This window comes from Batrachochytrium dendrobatidis (assembly GCF_000203795.2).
Source record: "Batrachochytrium dendrobatidis JAM81 unplaced genomic scaffold BATDEscaffold_4, whole genome shotgun sequence".
NCBI lineage: Eukaryota > Fungi > Chytridiomycota > Chytridiomycetes > Rhizophydiales > Batrachochytrium > Batrachochytrium dendrobatidis.
Genome location: NW_006281102.1, coordinates 158,413 through 171,621, shown reverse-complemented (window position 1 = coordinate 171,621; position 13,209 = coordinate 158,413). Strand labels below are relative to the sequence as shown.

Sequence of the window (13,209 nt, the reverse complement as noted above, 5' to 3'; positions counted from 1 at the left end):
GTTTTCGTTGATTCTTGCTCACTCGACCCTTTACAAAAGAAGTCAATCTTGACCATTGTATATTTTCTTTTGTAAATGCCTCGACCAATGACAGCCGACCCGCCACTGACTAATAGAGAAGCACACATTGCCATACTTGTTGCACTAATACAAACGCTTGGTGCACTATCTTCTCTCGGAGCTCATCTCTATCAGCCAAATGAACAGCGCTGGATGGCTCTTTCATTGTACGATCATGTACTTAAAATTCACGATACTAGTCAGTTGGACCAGCAGACAGATTTGTTTGGATCTGACTTATTGGAACCTTATCCTACGCCTGATTCAGACACTACAACCAAGATGAAGTTTATTATCAGTGTGATGAATTTGCTGGACTTTAACGATGATTTGCGTACTTGGATTCTTTATCAGTTTATTGAAGCAGGCGATGATATCGAGGATCATTTACCGCCTTCGCTTACTGTTCATCGACTTGACCTTTCTCAATCCAACTTTTTTCGAGTTATAGCACATGCAGCCTTTGCTCTCGGAGCAGCTCAAGTGAGTTTGAATATTGCATTCATTCAGTGTTGTTGTAACCATATTGAGATCCAACTCAGTGCGGTCAATTTTCTATTTGCCCAGCGCTCTATTAATTTCACCTGTTTTGGTGGATTGTAATTGAACCCGTAAATTCAACGATTGGGTTCTTTTCTACCCATTATGGCTATTGCTTTGCAATGTGATTGCCAATAGTAGCTCAGCTGGATACATGCTAGTGCTTTTTGTTGACTCTTATTTTTAAATGTTTAGTCAAAACAAGGAAACTTTCGCCACAGTTACCATATGACCCTTTGTAGTATTACAATCTACAATGTAGTTGGTCGAGCTAGTCCTAGAGGAAGTGTTGAAAAAATTACCGACTTGTGTGCAAATCTTGTCTTTTACAAGGAAATTGTCGAAATAGCCTCGTGTATGGGCGAGATTGATCATGCCTTGGAATATGCCACAAAATTGGTAGCATTGCATGAGATTGCAGTTGCCGAGTCGCTCGAGGATTGTAGTAATGAGTCTATTTGCAAAGAAATGGATCCTTTGCTTGACCCACCTGAAACTACCGTCAAGAACATACATTCCAGAAAAACATCAATCGATCTATCGGCTCATTTCGATGCACAAGTTCTTTTGGCAGATATTGCAGTCAAAGCCGAACATTATTCAACTGCCGTGCGCTCATATACCCGTGCTTTACAGTTGTTAGATCTTCAGGATACGATTGCAAATGAATACAAACTTCAACCGCTGTCTACTGATAATGTGATTGAGATTCAGCGTCGCAGACGAACCAAAAAAGATTTATGTCTCAAACTGGTAAGCGCAAACCAAGAGTGCATGGGTGATGCCCTTACCTCTCTTTTATATTGCCGAATAGCTTGCGAGTTAAGTTCGGCCGAGACTGGAAGCGATAGCGGTATTTCAACAGATGAAGCCGACGTGCAATCAGTTTTTTTGGCAGGTGTACTTGCATACAAATACGCGCTTCAGCTTGCTGGCGGGATCGAATTTGCTTCTAGTCCACCCGTTGCTATAGTGGTCACTTCTAGTGCCGAAAAATCAGTTTCAATTCGATTGATTCTTGATGAATCAATTAAATATCTACATGATGCACTATGCAATGCTACTTTGGAGGTTTCAGACCCAAACTCCAAGAGATCCATTTCCCTTCAGGTATCAATACAGGTTTATTCAATATTGTTGCAATCAAGCTGAGATCGCCTTGTCATATTTTAACATGTACACCATCTAGCTTGCAATACTATATACAGATATCCGAGAGGAAGAAAAGGCACATGCGCTATTAAAAAAGCATGCTTTTACACAGGCAGCACTTTTAGAAATTGATACGCATCGACAACGCTCCAACTCTGTTCACACTAGCGAAGGCTATTCACCATCGCTTATTGCGCCATTCATAAATGTTGTATATTCGCATGATGTATTCAAGCGACTTTTGAGTCTTGCGCCTGCATCCGATTCTGTCAATTCTGTGGAAAAAAGTCTTACATTGTCTTCCAACAGACGATCTAAAATATACGGTAGCTCTTATGTTTCTACAAAGACAATTTGTACACACTGCTGCATGACATTTTCCAGTGACGATCCAATCAAGTGTGAGGATTGTGCTACCCAACAAGTCTATGTATATTACTGCACAGAGGAATGTCAAATAGAAAATCGATCAATGCACGAGCAGAGTTGTGTTAATAGACAGAATTCTAATTCTTCCGAGTTTTCCTTGACTGGCATGACAGAAACTTTCAGTACGCTTCTTAATGGCGGTTTATAAATCTTGTGGATTCATTGACAATGGATTGAACTTTCTTTGACTCATTAACAAGAAATATATTGTAAAATAGACCGATTCTTATGTTTCAATGCATTGAAATGGGAAAGACGATAAATAAACTTTTCAGCTTTGCTTATTCCATGAGTCTGCAAGCATTAGTGGATTGATACATTCATATCAGTAGATTGATTGCTTTACAGCCGTATTCACGTATAATGAAACATTAAACTAAAATACATGATAAACAATATTGTTTTATAAACTCATTAATTGATTGATCTCCATGCTCATTCTTGTACAAATGTTCACATCTCTGCTCCAATACACTCCACATTTCTTTAACCTTCAACTTTCCTTTTCTCCAAAACGAATATTTAAAACATTGCGTGATCGGCATGTATAGTTTCATTTTTGAGATATGTTGAACTAGAACGCGAGCGTATCTGATATTAGAACAGTTTCAATAAAAGAAATAGTCCATTTCCAACAACAATGAATATGTAAAGACTGTTTATTCCTAGACAATCATTGCAAGATCAATACAGAAAGTGGTTTATTCTACGTGAATACGACTGTAAAATACTCGACAGGTTGATTGACGGATAGTTGATAATATTTGAATTACCAACTTCAACCCTAAAATATTGAATTGCATCTGCATTCAAAGTTTTGTAGTGATGGAACAACTGCTGTTTATTTCTCAGGAAGCATTGGCAGACAAACTACAAGAAACTGCAAGTCTAAAGGCAGATGCAGAGGAAAAGGTGAGTAAATCTGGCATCATGTTGCGACTGTCATAAGTGGTGCTAACACTGCATAAAGGCTAGATTGGTATCCAGCCATTCAAAGGCATGCATCAGTGCTATCCAGACCGAAGCTATTCAGCTTAAAGCCTCTCTTGAAGAAGGTCGAGTCTCCATACTAAAACTGGCCAACTCATTTAAAGCTTCAAAGGATCCTAAATTGTCGCAGCTATCCAGTTCATTGGCATTGATTAAGCGGCTTGAAGCTGCAGAAGCCGAGCTGCAGTCCCTTTGCAAGATTCATGAGAGTGAAGAGTTTATTCATAACTGCATAAACAGGAATGATCTAGCATCTGCCATTGACCACTACTGCAGCCATTTTGGTCTTCCTGAATCTACAATCAAACCGTCAAGTGTAGATCTCGACGCACCCTTTGTAAATGCGCACTTTATGTCTGCCTCTGACTATTGGAGATCGTCTATTCACAAGTGTCATGCACTTATTCACAAGAAGTTGTCCATCACTGCTGCCCCTTTTCTGCTGGAAATATCATGGCCAAAACCAATAGATGAACACTCGTCAAAGTCTGTCATGTCGGACCTAATCACTTTGCTCGGGCTTTCTGCTAAACTCCAACATCCGTAAGCTTATTATAAATCATATCTTTTAAAATTGTGGATTGCGTGTATAGTTTTTGAAATCAAAAACATTGCTTACAAATGGGTTTGTTTTATTGTTTTGTAGCCGATCCATACTGGACTCATCGTCACTGCCAACCACACCTTTTGCTTATATGATTGAGCCAGTTGAATTGCTTCTTTCTCCAATTCGAAAGCATTTTAAATTCCACTTTCACGGCAACCTTCCAACCAATTCTTTGGAAAGAGTAAGATCATGCCATTGCTTGTCCATACATTTTATATCGCGAAATCATTAATATAGCTTGTATGTTTCTGATGTGTTTTATAGCCAGATTTGTATTTTAAATACATTTTAAAGATTATGAAAGATCAGCAGAGCTTTTTTGAAGAAAGCATACAACTTTTGCTTGATAATGATGATGGCAATTCTATCAATACTACTACAGTTTTTTTTCAAGGACTAGTAGATCTGATTACTCGGAAAGTCTGTCAAGACCTTCATATGCTACTTGATCAGCCAAGTTTATTCCTACACACTATTGAACAGGTGTTTTTATTTGAAGAGCAGGTTCAAGAACTACTTTCATTTTCTGTAGGAGCTACTGCTTTTGAAAAGGGGTGCTCGCTTGTCATTTTAGGAAACGACACTGTGTTTAGTGTATGGGTAGATTTAGAAAAACAAGGTTGGATTTCAAATTGGTTTTGTATTTTGCCGAGATTTAAATTCTTGCTGATATGTGTTTGTTTTGAAATACAATACTTGTATAGCTGCTGATACTCGGTTTCAAAAGATTTTATCACGCTCTGACAAATGGGACTTGACATTGTCTAAAATGTATGATATCGATGATGATCATATGACGGTTTTGGCTGATCAGACCAAAAGCCTGCTCTTGGTAATCTCAGAAAGGATGAGCCATTTACAGCTTGAACATCAAAGATTAGTGTTTTTAAAAAGCATACAAATTCCTATTTTGTTAAAGTATCTGGATTTGATGAAGCAGGAACATTGGCATCATCAGTCTACGTTTATTCCAGTGAATGATGCAAGATATACGCTGCAATTTCGAGGTGATCGCATTTCTCATCTAGCCCGTTGTTTGGGCTCTCTCCACTCAATTAGTGTATTTTTGAGCACATACAAAACCGAACAGGTTGGTATTTTTTGGATTATACTGTTGTTTACGACTGCACACTAAGACTTTTATTTAGCAATGTCTATCCATTTTACAAGACACATCTGATGATGGCTTGGTTCGAATGGACAATATTTATTTTGATGTTTTAGAGAAAATGAGTGTGCTGATTCAGGAAATATCTAAAACCGCCATTGATGACATTATGCTGGATATTTGCGAATCACTTTGGGAATACGAAAAAAGGCAGGGCCATAGACTTGATGATGATATATTTGCTGTCCAAGTTACTTTTAGTGTATCTAACTATTGAATTGTAACAATCAACAGGGTAAATTGGCTTGACAATATCAATGACAGCAGTGCGTCTGAACCTGTAGCTATATCTACCACATTGCAAGAGCCTCTTCAAATTATGCGTCACTATTTTGGTTGTGTTGAGAAAAGTATATCACCCACACTATTTCGATCGTTGTTTTTGAGACCAGTCACCAAGCTTCTTGATCTCCGTCTTTGGGAAAAAGTAATCATGAGAAGTCAGTTTAGTTTTTATGGAGGATGTCAAATTTTATTGGATATGCGTCTTGGATTTATGAATGCTTTGCAGCCGTTTCACCCAACTCCAGCCGCGTTGTTGCCAAGGTATATTGCTTGAACCAGTTGAATTTTGTAGAATGTATTAGTCGATTTTTGTTTTTAAAATGGCTAATTCTTGATGGCTTGTGGATTTTAGGATACTGGAGGCTTCAACAATTCTTGCTTTACCATGCAAAGCTAAAGATACGGACAGTTTTGATATTTACGAATTCATGCTGGCATCCATTGAGAATAGTCATGATTTTCCACCAATGCTGGAACGTTTGGACATTTTTCATCTCAGTATAAAAGATATCCAAGAAGTTATTGGAAGACGAATAGAAACTTTTGGAGATTTTTGATACCATGCAAATCTGGTAGGCCCAAACATGTATACACGAATAAATATTAATTGACTGTTGCTCAAAAGCTTTATTTTTGGCAAGGCTCAAACAAAATCATATTAAGACAGCTCTGGGTGTTATTCAGTCAATTGTTTCTGATAGGTCGGTTAGAATGGACGTAACATATCTTGCTGGAAATGCGCCAACAACTCCGTCCAACTCGCCATCCCACCAATCTGGATCCTATTTAATGGTATTAGCTATGTTGCTCAAAATTAGTATCACAAAAACTGATGAAACATACAGATGACTGCGTCACTTTGATTATATCCCCAGATTTGAATGTAAGCTCTCCAGGACTGCTGGGCGTAAAGTCGTAAAGCGCACGTACTGATCATCAGAAATAAAGATTCAAAAGTAAGCATTGTTTCTATATTTTTACCACTTTTATAGTTTTACCTTGTTCAATCTCAGATACTAGACCCAATTTAGATTGACTTATCCCCTATATACCCAAATATATTAGCATTATCACGTTAGTAACATATCATGATTTAAAGTTGTTCATACATCAAACCAACGTAAGCAAATTCAAACAAGGTTGGCTACATGTACCTCTTTTCCACGTTGATCACTTTCAATCATTTGAACGTAGTTTACAGGGAATTGCCCACATCCGTTCTTTCCTTCACCCTCCCACCAATCATCGCTTCCAGTTTCTTTACTTTTGATCACCAGAATTTCTCCAGCCTCAATAGTCAACTCCCCGTCACATGTTGCTTCGTATGAGTACAACGCCCGTGCTAAACATTACCAATAAAATTATCCAGAATATTTGAATCCAGTATCGAGTTTCACGAGATATTTTTATCAAACATGATCAATAATAGTGTTAGCTACACCAAAAGACTGTCAAAATGTCAACATTTAATATTTTACCAGTAGGAATTTTTTGACTTGAAGCACCTGTACAGTCTCCATTACGAGTCTTTCCCGACGTCATTGTTATGCGTCGAGAGCTTGCGCGTCGCATTAGTTTTGTTTTATTGACGGTTGCTGCTGCAACTGATTCCCAGCCTTTTGTGAGTCTTACTTGAAATGTTCCGACTTGACCAGTGCGCAAAACATGACCGTCCCACCATTCTTCATCTTCAAAAATCCCATCGGTGCATTCAATCACATCACCAACTGAAATTGAAAATAATCAATGCATTGATTACAAGTTGAATATATCAAATTTTAGATCTAGTTGGAAATCATAGTTACAGTCCAATTCGGCTCATTTTGCATCATAATGCACATACCTTTAAACGACAATTCTCCATCATCCATTGCTTCGTAATCTGAAATTGAAAAAACTGTTAGAAATAATACAGTTCAATGAATATCAAAATTGCATACCTTCTAGTGCAGATACAGTCATGTTTTGTTGTGACTGGTCAGATGAAAACAAGGATGATCGTCTGCCTTGACTGATGGTAATACATGCTGTTGGAACAAATCCAATTGCACCTGTGGGGATAACTTTGACCTAAAAAACAACAAAATGGTTTAATGATCAGAGCGCGTATTTTAAACACGAGTCAATCTATACCCACCTTGGTGCGACCTTCGTGATCAGCAGTTAGTATCTCTAATAAGTTTCCAATAGTGAGAGTTACTTCTTCAGGATTTATAGGAGTATAGTCAGATGCTGCTACTGCATCGTTTTTCTTTGTGGCAAAGTTGGGTAGTGCTGGATTGTCCTCTGGTATAACAGGCATAATGGGCTCAACTAAAAATGCATATTAGTAAAATGATTGCATAAATATCAAGCCAGTTTAGATATACTTACTTCCCAGACTTTTGAGCGTTTTAATTTGAACACTAGTCCGGATGCGCTGAGCTTTCAAAAGATCAATTGCATTTTTAATTTCCAATTTTTGCTATAGGAAATGCAAAAATTAAAAAATTGAAGTGGTTAACTAATAAATCTTGTAAACAGTACATTTAAACAACTTACATCAAGAGGTGTGGCTGCATTTCCAAACTGGGGTGTGGCTGCATATGCTTCTGCCATTTGAACTACACCTATAAGCTCCTTTTCTCGCTGATTAAGCATGGTACTTAGTGTTTCATCGCGCACACAAAGTTCTCCAAGTCTCTGACCAAGTGGGGTTTTGCTAGACTCGTCAACCGTGATATCGCAATGCTAAATAAAAGGCAAGATAATATCAGTTGCTGAACTTGATCAAACATGCTCTTTTTTACTTTCAATTTAAACATATTAATAGTCATGTAGATTTTCAATTTTACCTCGTCCGTTGTAGCCATATCAAACAAAAATGGAGCCTGTTCATGAAATATTTGCTGATAGTCCTTCAAAAACAGCTCTACATCGCGTTTTCGATCCACTTTCTTTATTTCAGTATCAACAAGATCAGCTCCTGATTTTAGAGATGCTGCAACACTAGATTCAAGGCTTGTAAACTGATGCAGCATGCTTGAAAAGGTTGTGTAAAAGTTACCGTCAATCTTTTCCATAAGTGCAGTCATGTCATCTATGCAGTTTGTTGTAGTTTACAGAGTTAGTACTGATATTTGAGATTAAAATCAATTCTTTACCTTTATAATAGTGGGACTGCATTGCGTTGATTCCCTCTAGGGAAAGAAGGTAGTCGTTGCGAGAATTATTGAGCTGTCGCGTCTTGGTCTTCCATTTGGATTTCAACTTGAGTGTATGTGCACATCATATTTGTTAGTGTTGAATATTCACTCATGTATTCACAATCTATTAAACTAGAAATTGTTTTTACTTTTAATAATCGCTCTTCTGCATCTTTTCCGGTTACCAAGTTTTTCAGAGCCTGCAGACCAGATTTTGGTCGCTTAGCAGCATCATCATACTTTTTCTGAGCAAGATTTTCCTCTCTAGCTGCTTTTTCATACAGCAACTTTAACTAAAATTTATTTTCAAAAGTTTAAATTAGCCATGTCATTATAGACTGACTGCAGTTTTATGTAGCAAGTATACCTTGTCAATTTCTTCGTATAAAAGCCACATTTCTTGTTGGAATTTGATCTAAAGTCAATATTACCAAATCCAAGTCAATTGCAGTTATAATGATTAATAGTACATGTACGATTTCCTGTAAATTTAACCTACACAATAATCCAAGTGCTACAATATTGTGATTATATGCATTGCAAAGGTTAGTTTACAAAAAGTTGGTTGATTAATGGATTAAAATTCACGAACCCTTTTTGTAGTAGCAGATTTCTCCTTGTTAAAGTCTTTGATTACATCGGCAATTTCTACTACTAGTTTTTCGCTAGTTTGCAAACGAAATTTTGCTTGATGTTCAGACTCGATGAGCAATGAGGACAGTGCTTGGTATGTATCTCTATTAAACAAGGTCAATTTTGTTAGTAATAAATTATACCTTGCAATAACAGCTAAATGAATACATACCTGCAAACTCGATCATGTACGACAGAGTCCGAGTCATTGAATTCAGGTGGGCTAGCAAGGCTAGGAGTTCCAGGCAAAGACTGAGTTGTTGGCGTTGTACCCGTTGTTGATGCTATGGCTGAACCCAAAGGAAAAGTAGATGTACCCAGAAATTTTCGAAATTTGCGGGCTTGCAGAGTCTTTCCCAACTTTTCCAACGACTAACGATTGTATACGTTTTTAAAGTAGCCGTTTGAGCAAAATTAATGCAAAGCTAAAAATTCGCGAAATTTGATAGTCGGCAAAAATAGCAGAATAATGCATATACATACCTTGCTATACTGTAACTCCAGTTCAGCTCGTTTCTATTATGTATTTAAATAATACCAGTTTTAGTCATCGTATTTGGGCTTAAATGCTAGGTTGTGCCATATAGCACTCGTGTATTTTGGCTTGCTATCAACGCGCTAGCACTTTTATCACGATGACTGGTATATCAAGAAAAATAAGTGATAATGTAGGGTCAGTGGCTTTACCTGCATATACTCTTTGACAGATTCAAGAAGCTCTTGTTCCGCTTCAGATTTGAGTTGTAGTTTGGCTATATGTCCTTGTTGCTGTAGTTTGATACCCTTGACAACCGTCTTGAAATCTGATGTTGCCACCATTGTGGACATCTTGACCTTATGGCTCTGGCTTCAGAAAATTTAAATGTGATGTGCCAGCTTTTATTATTTCTAATTAGTCTAAATATAAATCACGTGATGGGTTGTAGATATCTATAGTGCGATTCCACACAAGCTGTATAGTTGATTGCTGATCTAGACAGTTTACGGCTATACTCACGTAAAATACAGCACTAAAGTGCTGTATACATGGTAAACAGCTAGTCTCATGGAATGATGGATGCCAGTTTGTAGGATTTGATTGACAAAATTAGAACAGTCAAACCAGTATCGGGCTTGTTGTGAATCTAATGATCGTACAATGTATGACTATGCCAAAAAACATTATTCTAGTTTAAAAATGTAGTTGTACATCACATAATGGACGATACGATTGAAAGAATTGAGAATGCCAGTTTGTAGTAGGGAAGCGCAACAAGTATTTAGTCATTGTATATTTTAAAACAAAATAACGACTAAACGACGAGTATTCCATTTACGTGAATACGGCTGTAATAAAAAGCAAATTGTATTCTTGTGCTAAAAACACATTATAGTTCAATAAACCAAACAAGTCGCATTGACAAATTACGAAATCGGCAAAATTTATGAAGCAAAACTCTGTAAAATTTGACTCGCGACTTTTTCTCGAGTCTGACAAAGTGAAAACTGGCGCATACTTGTATCTTGCAAGGTTCGAATCCCATACTAGTAAGTTGGTGGTTATGTATTAGTATTGGACTGTAGTTATTTTAAATATATAATCATACATGTGTGTTATGCTCTGAGCAATATGATTTTGGTGAGCTGGTTGCCAGCATAGATGCGAGTTTTAGTAACAAGGGTATGCCCTTGCTGATAGATAAGGAGCAAAATTGCAAGATATGACAATATCTTGGCTTTTCTTGTCAACAATATCCATCACGCCACGGCACTTTCCGTTCCAACAGTCCAAACTAAACCATACATCTTTGCATCGATTCTACTTATCATACACCTTGTTGATATATTCGCTTTACGGACATTCTAATCGTTTTTTATTTAAATAGCGATTACTAACTATAGGGGAAATACAGACAAAAACTCCGCTTTGCTATTTTATAGTCGACTAAAATCAACGAATAATACCTGCAGCTACTCTATCACCACATGGCTAGTCAGTATTTAGAACGTGTTCGGCAGAACGCAGTCAATGACACCCTGGAACAGGCTCAATGGTCTGAACGTAAATGGGTATGGATTGTAGACAAAGAGAAAGGCTATATTCAGGGTTCTATTATCAAGGAAAATGGCGATGAAGTCGAGGTTCAACTTGATGACAATTCTGTAAGTGTACTATGTGCTGCAGTCTAATTCTATAGCTGCCATCTATCATGTCCATCACTTGTTTGGTTTCTGTCCGATTATCCATCCAATGCAATCAAATCTGTCGTGCTACATTAGTCGATAACAGGGCTCGTATTTCTTGTCCCATCGCATGTTTTGACGCGTCTTGCAACCAGTCATTTACCCCACCATAGAAATGGCGAGGTATTGCTTGGTCCAAGACTCGTTTCCATATTCCAAACTTGCTATCATCAAAGCTTTGTACATCTGTTTAGACTCCAACACACAGATGCATTCCGGTCTCTACGTTATCCCACTCGTGTCTAATAGGAAATACTATTGGTTTTCTAAACTTGTCATTTTTGATAGAAACGCACCGTGAATGTCAATGACACGGAGAAGATGAATCCTCCAAAGTTTGACAAGGTTGAAGATATGGCCGATTTAACCCATCTCAACGAAGCCTCAGTGGTGCATAATCTTCGTCTCCGCTATTTTTCCAATTTAATTTACGTAAGTGTCTAGGTTTACAGATATTCATCTCGAGGTTTACTAGAAAATGCGGCACTGACGAGATTTGTGAAATTATTTCAAAAACTAGACTTATTCCGGACTGTTCTGTGTGACAGTTAATCCATATAAAAAAATACCAATTTATACAGATGAGATCATCAAGGCGTACCGTGGAAAAAAGCGATTGGAGATGCCGCCGCATGTATATGCAACTGCAGATCTAGCCTACCATGATATGCTCAACAACAAAGAAAATCAGTCAATTTTGATCACGTATGTTTATGACTAAATTTTACTATACTGCTCTTGTAACTCGGCTGTACTAAGACTTTGAAATTGGCATGGTGTATTTTGCTCAGTGGTGAGTCCGGTGCAGGAAAAACTGAGAATACAAAAAAGGTTATCCAATACTTGGCATCTGTTGCCAGCTCTGGTGGCCCTAAAAACCTTGGAAAGCTTGAGCAACAGATTCTTCAAGCTAACCCAATATTGGAGTCTTTTGGAAATGCACAAACTATTCGAAACAACAATTCTTCTCGATTTGTAAGTATCATGTTATACAATTTTTTAAGCCAATTATGAGGAAAGCTGACAAGTTTGCTGTACATATTTATGCAGGGTAAATTCATCCGTATTGAGTTTAGTCCATCAGGACAAATCTCGGGTGGAAACATTGACAAGTATCTGTTGGAAAAGTCCCGAGTCACCCATCAATCACCCAAGGAACGTAACTATCATATTTTTTACCAAGTTTTGAAAGGGTCTAGTCCAGAGATTAAAAGTGAGCTTTGTCCTGCAACAGCTGTATTGGTTTACTTTAGGCTGTATATACGAGGTCACGGGTTGCTAATTGTATTTTAAACACAGAAACGCTTTTAATTGATGGGACTGCCTCCGACTATCGTTTCACCAAGAGTTCCAACAAGAATATTGATGGTGTTGATGATGCCGCTGATTTTAAAGCGTTGCAAGTTAGTATTTACACTTTTTCATAGCGGCTTGAATGGATTGTTTGAACATAGTCTAATAATATGGTGACTACTTTTATTAGGAATCATTCAACGTAATGGGATTTTCAGAAGAAGATCAGCTCAGTCTATTCCGTGTGATTTCAGCCGTACTTCATCTTGGAAATTTAACTTTTGAGGCTGATCGAGAAGACAATGCTAATCTTACTGCTCAAGCTGCATCAGTAGCAGAAAAAGTTTGCCATGTTCTTGGAATACCTGTTGCCGAGTTTTCGCGAAGTCTTCTTAAACCGCGTATTAAAGCTGGTCGAGATTGGGTCACCCAAGCTCGCAATGTGGAGCAAGTTTACTACTCCATTGAGGCACTTGCTAGATCATTGTACGAGCGCATGTTTAGTCAGTTAGTTGACAGGATCAACACCGCTCTGTACACTCCAGCACAAAAATTAAACTTTATTGGTGTTTTGGATATTGCTGGTTTTGAAATTTTCGAGGTAGGAAAAATATGTTTGTACTAGTTTGTTTAAAACAATCAAT

At 37.6% G+C, this 13,209-nt stretch overlaps 3 protein-coding genes across 3 annotated transcripts; 2 read left to right on the top strand and 1 right to left on the bottom strand.

Annotated features, from left to right (window-relative positions):
- Positions 1 to 87: 87 nt before the first annotated feature.
- On the top strand, positions 88 to 2,329 carry BATDEDRAFT_23814 (uncharacterized protein; the record flags this gene model as incomplete). Its single annotated transcript, XM_006677781.1, has 3 exons — positions 88 to 543; positions 796 to 1,710; positions 1,790 to 2,329. The coding sequence occupies 3 exons, from the start codon at positions 88 to 90 to the stop codon at positions 2,327 to 2,329; spliced, it is 1,911 nt and encodes a 636-aa protein (XP_006677844.1).
- A 624-nt stretch (positions 2,330 to 2,953) lies between these two features.
- On the top strand, positions 2,954 to 5,851 carry BATDEDRAFT_87351 (uncharacterized protein). The gene is made up of 8 exons (XM_006678132.1): positions 2,954 to 3,093; positions 3,152 to 3,714; positions 3,818 to 3,959; positions 4,043 to 4,397; positions 4,483 to 4,872; positions 5,003 to 5,096; positions 5,181 to 5,492; positions 5,584 to 5,851. Exons 1-8 carry the CDS (start codon positions 3,007 to 3,009, stop codon positions 5,786 to 5,788), a joined length of 2,148 nt encoding a protein of 715 aa, XP_006678195.1. The 5' UTR covers positions 2,954 to 3,006; the 3' UTR covers positions 5,789 to 5,851.
- Positions 5,833 to 9,874, bottom strand: BATDEDRAFT_87350 (uncharacterized protein). The gene is made up of 18 exons (XM_006678024.1): positions 9,737 to 9,874; positions 9,533 to 9,565; positions 9,222 to 9,421; positions 9,009 to 9,153; positions 8,784 to 8,831; positions 8,566 to 8,709; positions 8,375 to 8,480; positions 8,066 to 8,310; positions 7,773 to 7,961; positions 7,605 to 7,695; positions 7,369 to 7,544; positions 7,172 to 7,301; positions 7,075 to 7,113; positions 6,710 to 6,958; positions 6,386 to 6,573; positions 6,230 to 6,275; positions 6,075 to 6,160; positions 5,833 to 6,013 (listed from the first exon to the last, which is right to left on the bottom strand). The coding sequence occupies exons 1-18, from the start codon at positions 9,866 to 9,868 to the stop codon at positions 5,912 to 5,914; spliced, it is 2,349 nt and encodes a 782-aa protein (XP_006678087.1). The 5' UTR covers positions 9,869 to 9,874; the 3' UTR covers positions 5,833 to 5,911.
- Between the last annotated feature and the right edge of the window lie 3,335 nt (positions 9,875 to 13,209).